General features: G+C 37.2%; 1 protein-coding gene across 1 annotated transcript in view; it reads right to left on the bottom strand.

The window, feature by feature from the left end:
• The window catches only part of LOC126831519 (BDNF/NT-3 growth factors receptor), an 81,480-nt gene that overhangs the window by 50,586 nt on the left and 8,905 nt on the right, over positions 1-21,989 (bottom strand). The window contains exon 2 of the mRNA XM_050562050.2: positions 18,282-18,624. Within this exon, the coding sequence (XP_050418007.1) occupies positions 18,282-18,375 (94 nt within the window). The 5' untranslated portion in view covers positions 18,376-18,624. The remainder of the gene's footprint in view (positions 1-18,281; positions 18,625-21,989) is intronic.

Here is a 21,989-nt window from a genome sequence, read left to right as displayed (position 1 = left end):
CTGCGTAAACAACGGGATGAGGCAATTTATTTTTTGTACATGGATTCGCGGTTCTAGGACAATGACACGGATAATTCTTTCCATATAGTATCTAATAATTTATGTAGCATATTATGTTTGTAGTAGTCCAAACTATCGCCAACATTTACTGAGAAATGACGGGTATCATACATATTGTAGGGCATGTTTACTAAATGACTAACCAAAACCCAGATTATCTTAGGCGAACAGTTTTCGAAAACTCTACTAATTCTTGACGTATCGTCGCGTAATATAACCAAAATTCGCCATTCTATGGCTTATTTATGCAACCTTAATTGAATTCACAGCTAGTCAGCATGTATTTATTCGCTAACCTTTCATCCTCTTAATCTCATCATGTACGTCTCTAAACCACTGAACCGTTTTAGCCACCAAGAGGCTTTGCATAATAAGTAGTTCGACCTATTACATTATCCCAATATCCATTAGGGAATACGACACGTTCCAGAGATCACTATCCGGAAGTGGATACGATGTGTCACAGCAAATATTTTATTGACAATTCACTCAAGCCAAGAATATTGACCTCAATCTAATATTACTGCTACAAAATGAAGGCAGTCAATTGACGACACCATTTACTTGAAATTACATGTATAATGTAATTGAAATATCAGTGTGTGCACTCTTACTGGAACACTTGATACCACCTCACATAATTCACAAAGCTAAAAATTTAATATATCTAACATTTGATATTGTTTTTGCACGGGGATACAAAACGCCGAAAGTTCAGTAGAAATTGTTAATAATAGTTAATAATGAGAACTGGGTATAAAATATTAGAGAAAAAGTATGCATGGCCTAGCTGGAGCATTGTATCCGTCAGTAATTATTGCTAATTGAAAACCTAGTAATTATTTAGTAATTATTAAATGAGATTTAAACATGACAAGATTAATTATTTATCGTATACTCAAATACTAATTTGATATAAGATAAAGCATACTCTACCAGGAACCTTATATTCGTCAGTACTTAATTCCCATTGAAGGTCCAATATTTATTAACCAAGATTAAAACAGGATACGATTAAATATTTATCACAACTCAATGAGTTTTAATTAAGTAAATACTTTTAAATCCTTGAAACTTTTTTAGTACTTGATAGAATGCTTACTTGACATTCAAGTTAATGTGAATGGTGTTTTTCTGGAATGTTTTTACTGATTAACAAAGGTTGGTATGCACCGTTGAATTGCATTATTGGAAATAAAACAAGTATTGTCCTTTTAAATATGTCAATTATTGTATTATTAAATTGTAATCTGACAGGGAGAAATGAAATGAAGGTATGAAATTGGGCTTTACGTCCTATTGTCCTGAATCGACTGGGCTATTGAAGACGAGCAACCGTCGTGCAATGTGCTATGAGGGAAATTCTGTAAGGGAAGCGGCGAAACGACCTACTCTAATGTCGACCTCCAACATGGTGCACGACAATGTGTACATAGAACCTCAGGATTTTACCTACCCGAACGACTAGACAGCGTCCTTTGCCAGGCCCGCCGAAATGAACACTGACAAGGGGAAATCATAACGGAAAATCCCGATGAACTTTCTCAGCCTACTGGGGCCACTGGTTAGCGAGCCAGGGCCACAACAGGAAGATATGCAAAAACTTCTAAGCAATCCGTGAAAAGCCGTGTGACTTTAAGATTGAGCAAGTGCCGTTAAATGCTATATACAGATAAATTATATGTTGACAAAGCATAACATTCAATAAATTAATACAACTAATATTTATGAAAACTGTAGTTTCAAAATAATCAAAAATAGTGGAATTACTCAAGAATTAACTTTTCAAATTTGCCAGATACTTTTTAAAACAAAATTACATATCATTTGAAACAATCACATTTTGCTGAATGGTTACAGAGTGAAATGAAACGGGGTTTAAAGGGACAATAACACTCTTGCTGGCTTGAAAGCTCCAGAAAATAAATAATATCTCTTATCTAAGTACTAGATGTTTAAGTGTCCTACCTGTTGTGTAAATTATCCATTACATCCTATTTTACTTGTACAGAGGGTTCGAAAATATTTTAAATCGAAGTTTCATTTGAAAAGGTTTACGTTAGACGTTTAAAACCATTATGTTGAATTTTTCAAAATCTTCAAATAAGGTGTGTTAAGATGAAATTCGTATCATCAATTAATTGGAATATTGTAAAATAGTACAATTTGTTGACCAGAATAAAGATTGGGACATATTATTCAGTTACAACAAGAGTGGTATTGAGCCTTTAACGTCCTACTGTTCTGCTCCGACTGGGATAATGTTGGCAGCATGCGTCATACAATGTGTTACGAATGCAATCTAATTTCAAATTCCAACTCTCAAGGGTTCTTTTACGTGCACGCCAACACTGGGCCTCGGTTTCTCGTCCCATCCTAACGACCATACGCCCCCCCCCCCTTTTTTATTTAAGGTCAAAAATTTGACGAATGTGTATAACTTGTTTTTGTCTTCTTTTTTTAATTTTATTTTTTGGGGGTAGGGGGGGGGGGGGGCTGGAATTCTACAGCACAGTTTAAATCTTGAAGGCTTCATGATCTTTTAGTAGTGTATATGTATCCCAAATACTCACAACATACAAAATGATGTGAGATTGTATTCTGATAACCAAATGAACTTTTTTCCTGGGATATTGATACCTTAAATAAATTATCGCAATAAATAAAATAAATAATGGATGTTGTTTGACATTACAATGACAACTATATTAGATCCAGTATATAATTAGTCGTTTATCCAAATGTTTACTGACGTGCCAACGACCTTTAATGGACAAATTTAAGATAGTGACCTTGGAATTAACAATATTGATGGATTCGTGTGTCATTGAATTATACTGCAAATTATTTCATCCTAAATTTAAGATCAAAGTCCTTAATGGGACCTTGTGGCATTTTGGGTTGATTGTCTTGTCAGTAGAGCTTAGCTACGAAAGACCAAATGTCAAGCAACATTAATATGCTGTTGTCCACTATTATACGAGTCTTGGGAGATTACCTGACCGTACTTCGCGTTTCTTTAATTAAACAAAAGTGTGTCCTCTTATTAACAATCTTTTGTGCTATCAAGCTACCGATAAATCACTCCAATCTACTATCATTAAACACCATCCACTGGCCATTTGAGTGATTTATATTGAACAGGCTTGGTATGATAAAGTTCATCAATAGTTCGTCTTCCAGACAAGAGACAGTGGATTCTTCAACTTGAACGGACTGTCCGGCATTTAATTTTATAAAAGGATCTAACAACAATGGTCAATATGAATATTTTCTTGGTGTCTATCTCGTGCTTAGTATAGCCTACAAAATTAAATAGCTGCCAATGGCTTTGATGGCGTCCACTACAAGCTTTACAGGAAATATTCCTGGTCGCTTAATATCCTGTTCATCAGGATCAACATCGTTTAGCACTCCACGAGGTCGTCGTACGGTACATCGGAGGGACAAAACTGTTTAACGCTCATTGAAATCGGCTTAAGAACGATCAGTAGTACAAGACAGTTTAGCGTCCCACGAGGTGGCCCCAAAGAAGATCAGTGGGACAACACAGTCTACCCTAACGAATAAAACCAAACCGTTCATTGATGTTCACTACGATCTCCATGCGGAATACTGGTTGGAACAATTGAATTTTCGATACTGTATTCTACAATAATATATCTTTCATCCAATATCTGCAGGATACAGTCAGATATATTCGAGCCCCTCCCCACCCTTTTAGATTCCGCACAATCCCAGTTTAGCAGCCACTATCGGTATCCTGATCCCGTTCAATATACATGAAGACGTAGAACTAATGACTGGAAATTATTACCTCTCGACTATTTCAACAGTACTGATAAATCGAAGTTTCGAAATGAAGTCCGAGTTTTAAAAGATTTACTTTATTCAATTAAAATGTTTAATTCATTTATCTTACTTAAACATACATTATGCAAGAGCTAAATCTGCCAATTGCAGGTCTTTCTTTAGGCCTGAAATGTTATCTAAATTATTAGATAGACATTAATTAACTTATCCAGACCATAATAAACTCTCGATGGCATCGTTAGCCTGCGATATTTACCAGATTATGATTCTATTTGCTGCTAGACTTCCATTCATAATTTAATCATGAAATAGATGATGATGACTTTGGTTTTTTTTTATCGTGCAGACTTTAGTAATGATGATCGAGGCTAGGCCGAAATTGCAATCCTTAATTCTCGGTTCATAGTGGATCAATTTGACTGAAATTTTTCAGCAAATCGCCTTTACATTATCTAGTTTTTAACTATCATAGTGAGAACTGCCAGTTCTTTATCTTACCTCCCATAATGTATCTTTAACTTTTATGTGATTGATGACAATGTTTCGAAGCTGACAGCTAAGAAGTGGATAACCGTATTTATGAACCGGTCGTAATGGAGTTCTCGTGCTTATTAGATCACTAATACATCTTATTTTTCTTAAAAACAAAAAAGGCCAGATTTCTTTATCTGAGTGACGTAACCCCTTTAAGTAACCCCAAAGATCATTTGAGCTGACAATTTTCGGGCCATTAAATTTTCACATTTAACCCACATGTACCAACCTAAACCCTGTGAGATCTGGGTGTGATCTAATCATACAAATTATATTTGTAGTTGTTCTTACTATATAAATACACCACAAATATGAACTGTTCTAAACATCATCTGATTCATACATGTCAATGTCAAGCTGTGAACAAGATAAATATGACGTAACTAAGTTCCGGTCTTATAAGACCACCGACACGTTTGTGTTCAACAAATATTATTTTCACAACGGTGTGTCCGTAATTAAAAATGTGAAATGAATTAAATATCGCTGTGTTTAATCAAAACTGCGTTTACCTTCAAAAAGAAGTATAGCTGCCATAGTAAAAAGAATATTAATGCATGTGACAAATAATTTGACACAATTACGTGTCCATATTATTGGTTCAATGTTCTTGATCCTTAAAAAAGTGAATAAAAGCGATAATGTGTTTGTTTATATTCCATAGCACAGCATTTATAACATAACGGGTACGGTACATCAATTCTCATCCACTCCATCCCAACAGGATTAAGAAACTACATATACAAATTTTTAACTTATAGTCACACTCACAGTCTAAACTATGATCTTTTATCAAATGAAGCTATTATGTAGCATAATATTATGAATCATTAAACGTGTAACTTCGGGTCGGGCCTATTCGACTGGGGGCATAAATGGAGCTCGTTCAACCCAGAAGGCTATTTCACGGCTACGTAAATCCAACGCATTCGACTGGGTTTTAGCTGTAGAGAGTAGACCAAGTGAATATTTCTGGGATATCAACATTTATAAATATTAGAAATAAAAGAGATGGTGTTTTATGACAATGCAGCACAGAATTCTATATAAAAGAATTGATCTAATTATTCAATGTTTCTGATAAATAGTTGATCCATTATTAGCCCCCTCCTCCTTGTCAAAATTTCTGCTATTGTTTCCGAAATCATTTAATTGGATATGGGTTTTAGATTATCCATATATATAAAACATCTTTCATTGTCGGTCACCTTTTCAAATACTGTGGGCGCTATTAACAGAAAAAAACGTCCTTTTGGCGATTAGTAGAACCAGCATAATTATAAGGATAGGTTCGACTGGTTTGTAATCAGTATATCTCAGCTCCTTTTCAACTTTTGTATATAGCACACCATGCTGATTACTGGATTCTGATTTAACCGTTAATGCGACTGAAATGAGTTTTCATTGAATAGTAAAATAAAGCTGGTGTCAAATTCAAGTTCATCTGATTGGAAAAATGCCGTTTGCCATTTCTCGTCGCCCTTCTAACATCTAGGTATCCGATAACGATTACGGGATTATAGTTTAACCCTTAATCCAACTGAAATGCATTCCCTTAGACCAAAGGGCGCCCTGGGTGGCATAGAGTCGAGGAGTTAGCGAACGTGTTTAAGAGTTTCCTGAAGTATGTGAAATGTATGTTAATGAACTTATTCGGGTTTTTATGACAATTGCAGATTTTGGCCCTCCGATAATAATTATTAGTTATTTGAACTTCTCAAGAAGAAATGAGAAACTATATCCGGACTCGTGGAAAACGTTTTCTGTACTTTAAACGATGCAATAGATTGTGGAGTTGCAGTATTGAAGATGTTGCTATTGGACATGGGATAACCTCGGATTTCACCAATTAACTGTTTCAAGTTTCGTGCAATCTAGAATGTCGTCGGTTCATAATTTTTGTGCAAAGGTAAATATATATGTGTCCACATTAATAATTATGGATTTTTATATACCACATTAAAGTGTGGGCATATTATGCCGTCAATAATGTCCGCCCATCAGTCAACAATTAGCCCGTTAACTCAATAGATACTATAATTTTTTAACCCATTTTGTGGGAAGCATTCGAGCCATATCGCTTTTCAGCACGCCGCGACTTTTCCTCCCTAAGTTATCCCCCCTTTTCCAAAATCCCTGTTATATAGAGGCTACAGTTTTTAACTGATTGTTTTAAATATTGGTGTGTAACATTGGGGTAAGTAGAGGACGATCATTATCCAGTTATTCCCCATTTGCCGAAAAATTGTGATAGAGGCTATAGTTGTGAAGCATTGGGGTCATGAGAGGACAAACACTATCGATATTCGGCGCTCCGTGATGTTATGTCCCGGAATTACCTCCCCGAAAACCTTAACGAGATAGAAGTTATAGTTTTTAACAGGTTTTCTTCACATTTGGTGTAAAGCATTGGGGTTATAACAACTAACCATTTCGATATTCAGCGATCCCGTCGTTCTGTTAGAGGCTACAATGTTTAACAATTGGAGCCATTGGAGTACAAAGGCTTTGGATAAACAATGCTCTGCAACATTCTTGTTCCGGATTTATCTCTTCTTGATCAAAAACCTTGTTAACGCGATAGCGGCTATAGCTTTTATAGATTTTGTTCAAATTTGGTTAGAAGCATTGGGGTCATAAGAGGACGAACTCTATTACCACCCAGAAGAGTATGAATCTTGTTGACTTGGGGGCATTCTAGGATTCTCTGTTCAAGTGAAATATTATGGGTCCGGAACACGACAGAAATTAGATTTCCTGGAAGCATAAAAGATCATTTTCAAATTTGGTCAACATCCAAGTTTTCCTTTCCGTTAATAGGGCATTCTAGGATTCTCTGTTCGAGTGATATATTATGAGTCCGGAACACGACAGAAATTAGATTTCCTGGAAGCATAAAAGATCATTTTCAAATTTGGTCAACATCCAAGTTTTCCTTTCCGTTAAGGTGCGTTTAGTGTGTGGGCGTATTTACGCGAGGCTATCGTTTCCCTTTTCTACCAGAGTTATTGAATTGATCCCTATTCAGTTAAGCTGTAAGTGGACATACGTGGCATCAGTGTCCAGGTCCAACCAGTGCCGTATTTAGATGAAGAAAGGCCCTAGGCTAGTTTACTCACGATGTCTTCCCAATCGCCACAGGATAATGAAAGTGTACTGTAAACCCACTTGGTCAAAGCCGGGGATGGTGGCGAGTGTTACAGTACGAGTAAGAACGTTTTTAGGCCAGTATCTGACATCGAATATGTTGCCACCTTTGCTCCACCAAAAAGAAATTAAACATTTTAGTGCAAGAATGTGTTAATTATAGCATTCTCATTAGAGAAATATCCTGCAGTTTTGATAAAATCGGCTTTTAAATTTCGCGCTCCATATCTCCGGCCAATCAAACAAAATGGAGTGTTTTGAGAGGTTCCTTGTTGACTAAAATGGTCATTTGACGTGATTCAGCCAATGAGGCACTTCATAATACTACTATTACTAGACATGTCAGAACCTAGTACAAAAAAACCCAAGAAATATAGGCTATTATTCACATGGAATTAATTAAGTTGAGGGTTCGCAAGTCTTGAATATATTCAATTTAGGACCATTTCTGCAGAGTGGCTGAAAGACGGAAATGAAAAGGTTATGGCTATGATATCGGATGATGGAGATCTACGACCATATTATAAGGTCCATACTCCATGGTACAACGAATTTGAAAATAATATCAGAGATAAAGTGTTTCACCCAATTTCATAACAGAAAAGATACAAAAATAGGTTTTGATTAGTAGGATCAGTGTTTCATGAAATGATTACAGTTAGAAGATCAGAAGCGATTTGCAAAGGGAAGCTGTTAGTTGGTTAATGACTAAATCTGTTTATTTTTATTGTCTTTTGATAAATGAGTTCCTGCGTGTAAATTCACAATGCACATTTGATATTTCGAGGGAGTTAGATATCTATAAGAGGAAGCAGATTAACAACTTGGCAGGCAAATTTCTCACATTGCACAGCTAACCAAAGACTGTAAATAAATTTGTGTTTTTCCTGATATAACCCACCTAGGCCTTGATTATGGACAATACATTTCATTTCTTTATTCATTAATACATCCACCTTCATTTATTTCTGAACTGACAGTTACAGAACATCCAGTTATTTCATTCACCATATTTTACCAGCAGAAAATATAATGGATAAATTACCAACCTCATCTAATGATACAAACAATACTGACACATCACTTTTTTTGAGGAACTAAATCCATCAACAATTAATGCCAATTTGTTATGGATGGGGAATAAATTCTACTTAAGACTGTGATATTATACTGACAGTGATGATATTTTCATTATATGGTTTTAATTTGTGTTTTTATCTTCACATTTTTCTACAAAATAAATGTATGTCTATATAAATACTGTCTATTATCTTCAACTTTTATATTAATAACCGCCCTCTCTTCAGCAATGTGTAAAAAATAGATTGGACTATTTAAGAGAAATGAACTGAACTTGCCACTCTATTCCATAGAATTTGTGGGTTAGTCCCCCCCCCCCCCCAAACAGCCAAATAAGCAGTTCCACCAACCTGACTAAATCTAGAGTACATTTAGACCTTTTCTTTCTTGCAATTGAGGGGTGTTGATGCCTGAATGTTTAGCACGTGCGTGTTGTATCATAAGGTCTGCCATTGAGTCAAGTGGCGTGGTTTCGATTCCAACCTCGTGTATTTTACCCCGGGGTCCTCAGGTTTCCTCCCACAGCTATATGTTATCAATTGCCAGGCCCTTTGTCCTACACCACTGACAAGCGGTGAACAATGTCGAATCGAACAAGGGATCTCAAGGTTTGTGAGCCACCATGCCTCCCAGTTATGAAATGTGGTTTAACATCCTCATTTTCTGCACCATCTGTGGTAATGAAGACAGGTATACGCAAGATTATAGTATGCTATGGGGTCTTTTTGCTGAACAGCAGCGCTATGGCCTAATCTTATTTCAAATTTTGTCAAAGGTTTTTTTTTAAGCAGGGCCGGTAGAAGCAATTCTTGATTAGGGGAGGAGGATGCCGTCCTAGGACTTTAGGCGAGGGTCCAGGGGCCGCCTAGGCCCTTTAAACTCCGGGAGGGGGGGTGGTCTAGATCGTCGGATACGCTTTCTAAACGATTTCTGGCTAGTAAAATAACTCAGCAATGAAATTTTTTTTTTTTTTTTAAATCTCTTACCACTTATTATGATTATGAACATCAAAATATCGAATCTATTTGGATTGAACTCCATCCAGAATATGGAAAGTCATTTTTATAATGTCTTGTATATACTATAATATAGACCACCTTCTTTGTGTGCAGTTCGGTTTGATGATTTTGAAACTAGTTTAAATTCCATAAATACTGGTCTATCTATTTATGTAATAGGAGATTTTAATATAGATTATTCAACTAGTTCCAAAACGATGGGAAAATATAATCAATATGCAGGGATTACATCAATTAATTACTACCCCCTACACGCTGTTTTAAAAATTCTTCTACTGTCATTGACCATCTATACACAAACACACCGATAATATTGTTGAAATTAAAGTTCCTACATATGGTATTAGTGACCATTTTCCGATTATTTTTGTCATTGGAAACTGCAAGAGAAAAATCACAAAACGCAACAGAAATTCCAAAAATTTTGATGATTCTAATTTTATTAATGATCTCGCTAAAATTCCATTTGAACTAGTCGAGTCAATTGATGACCCAAAATGCTGTCCTTGATACTTGGTATAACATTTTTATAGGTGTTATAGACTGCCATGCTCCGCAAAAGCGAAAAAGAGTGAAAAGATACTATCAACCGAAGTAGTTTAATGAGGAAATCAATAAAGCCCGAAAGTTTAGGGACTTCTTTAAAGCCTCCAAGAATATGGAGAAATAAAACCAAAAATCTCATTACTAATGCCAAAAGAAACTTTATCAAGGACTCTGTCGAAAATGAAGAGCTGTTTAAAAACATATGGAGATATTTTCGTGACATACAGAGAAAAAAAATAATTGCCCTTATCCCAATAGTATTAAATATGGTAAAACAACAGTTAATGATCTATGCTATATCTAATGTGATGAATGATTACTTCACTAATTTAACTGATGACATTAAACCCCCGCTTTCTCAAGAGTGCAAACAAAAGATATCAGATTACGTAAATGATAAGATTCCTAAAAAATAGCAACTTTTCTATTAATTGTATTACTACCACAGAGGTATTAAAACATTTATTGAGTTTAAATAGTAAAAAAGCCATTGGGGTGATGGTATTGGACCCAAAATTTCAAAATTGTCTGCGCATACAATTTGTAGCAGTTTGACATGTATCATTAACCTTTGTATTTATCAAAACATGTTCCCCAGTGCCCTTATACTTTCTAAAATTATTCATATACATAAGAAGGGAGCTATATATAAAAGATGATCAGAACAATTATAGGCCAATCTCAATTCTCGCCACAAATTCAAAAATATTCGAAAGGCACTTGAACACTCAAATTCAATCCTATTTGGAAACATTCGATCTGGATTTAGATCTAATCATTCATGTGCTACTGCACTGATCCGAATGACAGATAATTGTCTTGGTGCTATCGATAATGGTGCGATGAGTGGTATAGTGTATCTTGATTTTAACAAAGCATTTGATCTCATTGATCACAAGCTTATTGTCGAAAAACTACATCTTTATCGATTTGATAACAATTCATAAATTTTGATTGAATCATATCTTGACTCACGGAAGCAAAATGTCTGTTTAGGATCAATTACCGCCTCAATTACTACAGTCAAATGAGGGGTTCCACAAGGGTCGATCCTGGGTCCTCTCCCATTCCTTATTTTTATAGATGATCTCCCACTCAATATTGAATCAAGTCAGATAGATTTGTTTGTTGATGACAGTACCCTGCATTGTTCACACAAAATATTTTATCCATCGCCAATAATCTCCAAAATGATCTCTATTTGGTTGCTAAATGGTGTGAAAACAATGGGATGGTACCAATCCTTGGAAAACAAAATCAATGCTGATTTCATTAAAGCACAAAAGAAATCAGAAAAACCTAACTTTATCACTCCATGGTGAGAAAATTGAGACGGTTACTATCGCAAAATTACTTGGAATTCAAATTGACCAAGACATTAATTGGGAAGTGCAGATATGTCTAAAAAAAACTGCATCAAAAGTATTTCTCCTAAATAAGATAAAATTTACCTTACGAGACAAGAATTTTGATTTATAATAGTTAAATACTACCAATATTTGATTAATGCTCTATCATTTGGGGGAATGCTACCAAAAGTAGATTATACATTCTTTTAAAATTTCAAAAGAGGTCAGCAAGAATTATTCTTGATGCACAAATTGAAACTCCGTCCACCTCTTTATTTACTAAACTCAGTTGACTTACCCTTACACAGAGGATTCTTTATAATAAAATTGTCTTATCATTCAAAATTCTTACATTTAATACTCCACTTTATCTAAACTCCTATTTTATTGAAAAATCTCTTGTTTCCAAAACTGATATCTTGCTCCGTTCACAGACCAGTAAATCTCTTTTCCTTCCAAAATGCAAAACGGAATCCAAAAAACGTACTTTGCGTCATTAAATAAAGTTTTTATTATTATAACGCAGTGCAGTCGATGGTGATTTCCTGTGATGCTCAAATGGACAAATATAATTATACATAATATTACCATGGTTGTGGACTTTCTAGAGGTCACAAATTTTATATGATTTTGACGAAACTTAACACGTATGTTTATAATCGTAACTTCTTGGATTATAGCCACTGATTGTACGAAAACTCACATTTTTAGCTTGTGGGGCCTCTAGAGGTCATACTTTTATTGATTGCAAAAATCGTTCAAATATATCACAATTACACCATTACGCCTAAACACAAATTCAAAGTTCAAATGGCCGCTCCCCTTTACACAAATAATGTAAAAGCATATATACTATTCAAAAAAAGTAGGGGATATTTAATTTTTAAGTGTTATTAAAGTCACCTAATGAAACTGACGAAGAAACAAATGACAAAATGAAATGAAGTTCACATTCATCGATTTATTCCAAATGATCGTTAGACTAAGTAAGGCACAGACTGACCATTATAAGGGTAAAATGATACCCGGGGTCAAACAGCAAAGTTACCACAGCATCACAACCAAGTCAGTAACGGTTAAATCCTCCTCTGTTTGCCAAACAAGCATTGATCCGACGTGGCATACTCCTAATGAGACGTCTAAGGTCATTTTGGTCCAGATTGTCCCATTCCTGTTGCAACGCAGCAGCAAGTTCTTGGACATTGGCAGGACGTTGTTGACGTTGACGTAACCTCTGTCCAAGCATGTCCCAGACATGCTCGATGGGGGAGAGGTCGGGACTCAGTGCTGGCCAAGGTAATGTGGTGATGTTCTGTTGTTGGAGGTAACCTGTAACGATCCTGGCCCTGTGACATCTTGCGTTGTCATCCTGGAAGATGAAACGGCGGCCATGACGTCGCGCGAACGGCACAACATGGACTGCCAAGATGTTGTCCCGGTAGTACTGGCCTGTAACACGCCCTGCAACAACATGTAAAGCCGTTCTTCCAGCAACAGTGATGCCTCCCCACACCATAACAGAACCACCCCCAAATCGATCATGTCTGATGACGTTAACGTCTTGGAAGCGCTCGTTTCGACGACGCCACACCCTCCTACGTCTGTCCAAAAATCAACAGTGAACCTTGACTCATCTGAAAACATCACATTGCTCCAGCGTCGATTATCCCAGTGTTGACGATCCCTACACCAACGACGTCTTGCCTGAATGTGATGATCTCTCAAACAAGGGATCACGCGAGGACGTCGGGCGCGAAGATGACCCCTATGCAGTCGATTCCGAATCGTCTGGCCACTCACTCTCACACCAGTGTCTGTTTTAAGACGAACGCTGATCTGATTTGCTGTGATGACACGATTTCTCAAGGCCAAGGTACGGATAAATCGATCCTGGGCTTGAGTTGTCGCCCTTGGTCGACCTGAGCGTGGTCTGTCCTGTACAGATTGTGTATCAGGGTATCTGGACCATAGTCTGCTTATGACAGACTGAGAAACATTCATCGTCCGCGCCACAACCGCCTGTGTTGTGCCGATCTGTAGCATGCCAAGGGCACGTAACCTTTCATTTTGGGTAAGCCGACGCATATCAAAATTTGTTTTCTGGTCACTAAAACAATTAAACTGATGTTTCCACCCTGGAATTCAATGCCACAATGACTGTAACATTCAAAGTCAGAGTCGTGCAAATTTTGGGTTGGACCCCCATGATGATCCCAAGCATCACCTGCATTCCATGCGGTAGCTATTGGTGCGTTTGGGCGTCACATGTAACTGGAAATGTTTCTTCTGTTTGTTCTATAGTGACTTTTTTCGTAGTCATTTGCATATTTTAGTATTATGCCCCCAAAATCAAATATCCCCTACTTTTTTTGAATAGTATAATACGCAGGGCGACTTTCGGATGTAAACTGTGGTTGCGACTACAGTCTGAACCAGCACCCGAACACAAATGGCCCGGAACATTGGCTATTCAATATGGCGGCGCCCATGTCAGTTGTTTTGCCTGCTATATTTTCTGCTATTTACTCATTTCTAAAACTATATTTTAAACGATGGGGATGAAGAAATGCTTTTAAAACATTTTCGTAAACATGGATCATTTCACAAAGTTTTTTTTTTCTCGTGGGCCTATATATATTCAAATAAGAAGATCTTAATCTATCAAATTCATCAAGAAAACTCGATTAAAAATCAAAGTTGTTAATATCTATACCCTAACTCCCGTTCTCTAACTTCCGGGTGTTACCATGGACCCTGAAATACGGTCCATGGTGTAAATAACGCATTGGCAATCGGCAATTTTATATTTTTTAGATAAATCTACACACGTATCATCCTTTTCAGCCATCCTTGATCTATCCCGACCGTGCCAGAGGTTGAACTAAATGTCATTCGCATGAAGATAGTTCCGACTAGAGTTCGGATATCCGGGCAACCGAAGGTCACCTTGTTCTGGACCATCTAGAGGGGCACAATTTATTTCCAATTTTCTGGATTATGAACTGTGATTGTACGAAAAATCTCGTTTGTAACTTGTGGATCCTCAAAAAGGTAGCAATTTTTATCTTATTTGTAAAATCGTTCAAATATATCAGCGTTACACCATAATTATGGTTGCGTCCGAATTTCCTGAAAATCGGACCGAAACTTCCCATCAAATGGCCGTTCTTCTGTACGCAAATAGTGTAAAAATATGTAATACCAAGGTTGTAACACTTTTTATCCGATTTCCATGAAACTTAAAACGAGTGTTGAGTGAGTTCACGTTTGGTGCGCATCGGACCTTCCGTTCTAGAGTTATGCCAAATGCCTTTTACGCAAAATGTGAAATATGAATGAACTTTGTGGACCTCCCAGAGGCGACAATTTTTGTCCGATTCATGAGATAAAAATTGAACTATGTATTGAGGATCAAAAGTTCTTAGATGAGTTTCACTTTGATACGCATGAAACCATTCATTGTAGAGCTTTAGCCCCTGCAATAGAATGTTATAAAACTCTATCCCGTCGTGTTTTAATTAACCGGGGAGGGGGGGGGTCACGGTGGCTAAGTGAGTAAGACGCTTAATTGCTAGCCTGGAGGTCGGGTGTTCGATCCCTGCATTGACCCAGAAAGTATATCTATATTTTCCCGCGTGGTTCCCCCCTTGTTAATGATGCCGGTTGGTGGGTCTGACAAAGAAAGCTGTCTAGTCGTTCAGATGGGACCAAAAACCGAGGTCTCGTGTACACATTGGTGTGCACGTAAAGATCCCATGACAGTTGGAATTCGGTATAAGAGTAGGCCGTTGTGCCGCTGTCCGGGCCAAATTTCCCTCATAACACACTGTATGGCGTATGCCCGTCTTCATTAGCCCAGTTCGGAGCAGAACAGAAGGACGTTAAACCCCATTTCATTTAATTAGCCAATGAGATGGAATAAAATATTCGACTGGTCAGTAAACCTGGAGAAAAGGGTACTTGCGGCCAAATTATCAGGAGGGGGGGGGGGATTTCCCTAGTTTTCAGGCCTGTCCGAAAAATACACGGTTCCTGTCTTGTACCAGTGACAACAAGAACAAATGCTAGAAAATCCTGGGGTATTTGCTTGGCCAACATTAGGTAGGATCTAATTACCCACGACCTCCCGGTTAGTGGACCAGCATCTTCCTAATTGAACCATCATGGCTCCTGATTTCTGTACTAACCAGGCTGATGAAGACAGGCATACGTATGGAAGCCGATAGGTACTCTTAGTTCCTTCTGAACTTCACATGCTAAGCCGAGAAGCTGCGTTCTATTGTGGGTTCACTTCCCTATGAGGTTCAGCGCAAAGGCATTGAATAATTGGTACGATTCAAGAAACTTCTTAATTTCGCCTTGTTCATTTCTGTCCTTTGTGCTGTTAACGCATATCAAAGCTATTCGCAAGAAATAAAGAAGGCGAAGCAGAGAAGTGACTGATTAATTTTTGCCTTTTGCCTACGACCTACCCTTATTATTTTGAATACCAACGGATCTCCTGGTTAGTAAGGCAGCACCTTACTGCCTGAGTGGCGGGATGCAGAATATTTTGTTGGGGGTAGGGTGGGGGATCCCCACGTCACCCCAAGCAACAAAAAAATCAAATTTACATGTTTCGCAGAAACACAATAATAAGTGAATTTCATACGGTTTTTGATGTGGGGGTGGGGCTAGACATCATACTGCCTGAGTGGTGAGCACATAATATTTTGTCAGGTGTGGGGCATCTTACATCACCTCAAGCAGCAAAAATTTCAAATTTACTTATTTCGTTGAAACACAATAATTTGTGAATTTTATGCTGTTATTGGTGATGGGATGGGGCTAGGTACCCCACATGGATCCGCTACTGATCACAAGTAAATATAACATAGGCCTACGACAGATCTCACGAGTTAAAAAATTTGGCCACATCAGCTAAACCACCAGCATACATATTATATTATAGTTCTATGCATTTATAAGAGATAAATTGTGACTAGTTTCGTTCATATTTTACTCTTCAGACTAATTGAACTCCCTTGTTATCGTTTGTTTACATATCAACGATTGGCTAATTAAGACACGTGACCAGTACCTATGTCCAAATATGGTTTAAAGAGTAAGCTTCCACGGTAAAATAATCCGCCAACTGTGAGCTCAAAACAAAAATACTGCTGTGTTAGAACCTCAGAACTATCGATATTTTTATTCAGAATACATATTAGTCAACGCAAAGATCTTTTACATTTCCTGGCCCTGGAGCAAAATGTTTTTTTTCTGATAACATTATTTGGTGTCAGCTACTGGCCTATTTATGACAGTGTCAAAAATATTTTACACCTTGTTCGAAGGCCCTCAAGATCTTTAAACCCCAGTCTTCAGCCTGCCAAGCCTATGATGGGTAAATCCGTCACTGTGTCCAGCATTCGTTTCTTATGGCATCAAACTCAGTAAATCGTACTTGTTTAATGAAGCAGTCTTGTGTCTAAGATGGCAGACGTAGCTAATTAGATCTCTATGTCTCATTATTGTTTAGTATTTGTCGATAGTCTGTCAACAATGGTAAAGATAATATGGCCGACGGACCACCTATTATTACCGTATTTTATAAATTGTAGATATGTTCTGTGCTTATCACGTTGTTTGCTTTTTGGTTGTCTCGCCCCCCCTCCCCCGCCCCAGCCTAAACAATTAACGCTGACGGAGGATAATTTGGAATTTAATCTTATGGAGGCATTTATGCTATAATGAACTAGACGTCTTGGTGATAAGTTATATATCTATGATGATTGTATTTCTCACAATTTTTAATTGGACAACATATTATATGAACATGAATTCTTATTGGGGAGAATGTCGTGCAAGCTTAAAGGCTCAATACCACTCTTGTTGTAACTGAATAATATGTCCCAATCTTTACTCTGGTCAACAAATTGTACTATTTTACAATATTCCAATTAATTGATGATACAAATTTCATCTTAACACACCTAATTTAAAAAATTGGAAAAATTCAACTAAATGATTTGAAAAGCCTGACGTAAAGCTTTTCAAATGTGAATTGGATTTTAAAATATTTTTGAACCCTCTGGACTAGTAAAATAGGATTTAATGGATAATTTACACAACAGGTAAGACAATAACACATCTAGTACTTAGAATAAGGCTATTTTTTTTTATTTTCTGGAGCTGTCAAGCCGGCAAGAGTGTTATTGTCCCTTTAATCTAAAAATATGAACCATGTCTTCTGTTCTGACGGTTCACTGTATATCAAATTCAATCTTAAGCATTGCCAGGAAACCCTAAATATACGATCAAAATATTTCAGTCAAGGCGTGGCTCGTATAGTCGTTCGGATGGAACAAGAAAACGAGGTCCAGTGTACATATTGGCGTGTACGTAAAAGAACCATTTACGGTTGGAATTCGAAATAAGATTAGGCCGCAACACCTTGTCCGGGCATAAATGCCATCACAGCACACTACATAGCACATGCCTGCCTTCATTTGCCCAGTCGCTGAAGACAAGTAGGACGTTAAACCCCATTTCATCATTTTCCATTTCTGTCATAACCCCTTCCAATATAAATATTCTGAATTCCGATAAAGATATTCAAAACAATCTAAACAACCTCTTTAAATCTGAAAATAGTGACCCGCACATAATTAATACACCTATGTAAATTTGCATAACATGTATAAGGGTACATGCGAGCCGGATATTAGTCTACAAAACAAGTTGTACTCACCGTTTGTTTCCTCGGAAGGTTCAAAATGTCCAGGTAGCTTGAAACCCAGAATGCCACCCTGAGATAAGTTAAGGTTGAGATTACCCAAATTCATATTTCAGAGTTATTTTCAAACCCCAAATTTACACGATTATTCCTGAAAGTTCACATAACACCGAGTTAAGTTCTGTTCTCTTATATCTGTTAGTTTATAGTTGTCCTCCGTCCATTCATTAATCTTGTTTATTGATGAATTATGATTAAAGTTACTGTTAATATAAATGATGCCGTTCAAGTGTATAATATGATGATATCACGTAATCTAGATTTTTGACACAGATATCCATAGGCTTATTACTTCTATCTGAAAAACAGAATTACATGCTTAATAAAATAGATTACCGATGGTTATTAGTTCTTTATAAAGATCTCCTGTAGTTTAATTGGTTCTCCAAAACACAGACTTCGCTTGAGTTTGCAAATGGCCGCGTTTACCGTGTCTTAAAGGTTCAGCTCAAAGTATTAAATCGTTTGAATAATGGTCGCCACAATGTCACTTTTTGAGCTCTCGCCTCCAATTTATCAATGATGGATGCCTAGTTGATCGGGAGGGTTCATAAATCGAGGTCCCTTGTATACATTGACGTACACATTAAAGAACCCTTGACAATTAGAATTCGAAGTAAGAGCAGGTCGTTGCCTGGCTGTCCGGGCAAAATGTTCCCCATAGAGCAGAACGCATCCACAACCTGCACAGTTCTATTACTTAATGGAAAACAACAAGAACTAAAGCACAGCGGTAAGTTGTCACTTGCGATCGCTTAAGGTATCGACGCATTTACTGCTAGATAAGGGGGGGGGGGGCGAATGGTTAACGCTTGCGCGTTGCATCATAAGGTCTGTCATTTACCCCGTTTACATTACAAATTTTAAGCGTGCCAGCCACGGCACGGTTAATTTTTTTGTGTTGTAAACGGGTCAAACATTAAGCGTACCGTACTGAGTACCGTGCCAATATGGCCCACTGAAGTGAGGTGGTCTCGGCACGGTGCCAGGAACGGCACAGTTAAATATTCGTAGTATAAACGCTATCTCGTCTGAGAACGGTTCTCTGTACGGATTACTGCGCATGCGCCAAATGGACTTTGACATTTTTCCCCGCAAACTTCGACAGTTTTGTCATCAGTTCTGTCAAAATGGCTGCACAAACTAAATCAACCGTCATAATTGTTTTCATCTGGGTAATTTGCATAGGGACTGAAATTAACTTTTCTGTGACGAGTTCCACACTTGGCGTACCTGGCACCGTTCCGAGACCGGTTATTTTAGAGTATTGTAAACGGGTCAATTTCTTGAAATTTATCGCGGCCTGGTACCGCGGCCAAGTGTAAACGGGGCGATTGAGTCAAGTGACGTGGTTTCGATTCCCCGCTTGTACGTGGCAAGGAGTAGGGTCGCCTGTCCTCACACTGCTAAAGACACTACACGCATGTGTTGGTCCCGAAATGACATGGTTTGTGTCGAGTGGACGTTAAATTCTCTCTGTCTCTCTCTCTGTCGCTCTCTCTGTCTCTCTCTCTCTCTCTCTCTCTGCTAGACAAGAAACTCACCCCACTCTATCCGACAACGGACATAGACCTGTATTTCTCTATTCTCAAATCAAGTGTCCTTCAGATAGACTGCTGGATACTAACATAAAGAGTTTTAAGAGCCTTTAATTCAGATTTCACCTTTAAAGATTACATTATACTGGTTCAAAAATAGATTACTGAAAATGAACATATTGAAAATTTCAGACAAGTTACTTGATTCTGTGCGAGGTAAGCGTGTTTGAAGTTTAGACAAAATGTTGCGTAGGCTATATTGTTTATTATAGTAGCAACGGTACTTGACAATCGAAACTATCTGTTTTATCTATTATCTAAATCTACTTAAAATCGGGGTCATCCGATGGCCCAGGGAGTTGATGATTGACTCGTCATGTTAATGAATGTATAAATAAAAACATATATTTGAAGCCCGAAAATAAACGGCAACGGGCAGATTTAGCTCTTACATAATCCATCTTTAAACTAAGACCAATTTTAGCTTGCTCTGTCTAGATTTCTTGAACATATGAAACTTAATCAAATTGCCGCTTCTGTTTATCCCCTTTAATATTTGAGATTTAAACCTAACATCACAATTACGTCAACTAAGGACTAATGAGTTGTCAGAATGATGAACTGCAGCGCCTCAAGTTTTGTTATCCTGGGGATTTTCAGGATTCCATTCTTATAATCCTTAATTAATTAAATGCAAAAAATAAAGTTCTTATATTCTTTAAATACAAGCATAATCGTCGTAAACCAAATACCAAAAGTAATGTTCTTTAAATACAATAAAATTTAAATAAAGGTTTTGCAATCTTAAATAATCCAACAGAAAATTCGTAAATACTGTAATAGATTAAATTTTAAAAAAATAAGTTCTAACACTTTATAGTTTTGAAAATTAAATGAAGTTAGTGGTCTGGGTTATCTCAAAGACTTCTGGTGAGTAGTGAAAACAACTAACTGGAAAAGCTAATAGTACGAAGAACATCCCAGGGCAAAATATCTAATCTGGATTTTAATATTAGAGACCAATGCTTATTTCACATGACTTTAGATATTAAAATGGTCTTAGATAAGCAAGGTTCCAATCTATCCATATAGTCAAATCCTTAAAAGTGCTGTTCACAGATTGTCATTTTTAGTACTGTTAGTTGTAGGGCAAATGTCCCAAGTCGCATAATTAGATAAACATCACACGTACAAAGCACAGGTAGTGCGCAACCCAAAACTCCACAATGGTTTGCTGAAATTAACCAAAATCTCGTATCCAGTCAGTGCTTTAGATTCTTTTAAGAAATGCCCTGATTATTCTTCTAAGTTATTAAGCTGTTTATCTAGTGTACAGCTTTAATACTCATCATCATCAGGATTACACATGTCAACATGTTCAGAGATAATCCGAAAACATAGCCACTTTGTCATCTTAGCTTAATTAGTTGTATCGTCGAAAGGCATAGCTATTTTTAATGGTTTGTAAAAAGTGACTTCTAGGGAGATTAGTAATGAAGTCAAGACCCTCGGGTGTCCTTTATAACGTATCCTTTGAGACCACGTCACTGTCCACCCGTTTGTTAAGCCACTGAATAGAGCCGTCGATGCCGACTGGACTCCCACGGACGCTTTGTTTCCGAACCCAGCAAAATGATCCTTTCGTTCGCAAAGACAAATTTCCTGTCGTAATAGGCTGGGTCCAACCATTTGGATATAATTCCAAATACGTACATATTAAGATATAACAATATCTAATAGTTTTGAAAAACAGATGTTGTTTTGACATATTCACATTTATTGTGGACGTATAATATCGGCACTCGTCTGTCTATCATATGTTCATCCGACCGTCCACATTATGTTAATGCGATAATTCAGATGCTAATAAATGAGGAAATTACACTAATTGTGTTTATAACATTGGTAAACATATAGAGATGAGAAGGAAGACTGGCTAGCTTTAACAAAATAAAATAACACTAATTATATCACACGTCAAGTCATCCTTAAAGATTCCACATGCCTTCAAACTTTATTCAATTATTTCATTTCCTGTTTACTTTCAGTCTACAAGTCCGATTCTTCCTAGAATACCCAGCTTAATAATGTCTCTGATTTCAAACCCATGGAACTACATTAATCT

The sequence above is a fragment of the Patella vulgata genome, chromosome 9 (assembly GCF_932274485.2).
Source record: "Patella vulgata chromosome 9, xgPatVulg1.2, whole genome shotgun sequence".
Taxonomy (NCBI): Eukaryota; Metazoa; Mollusca; class Gastropoda; family Patellidae; genus Patella; species Patella vulgata.
Note: the sequence above shows the minus strand (reverse complement) of the source record. Positions and strands in the feature narration are given on the sequence as shown.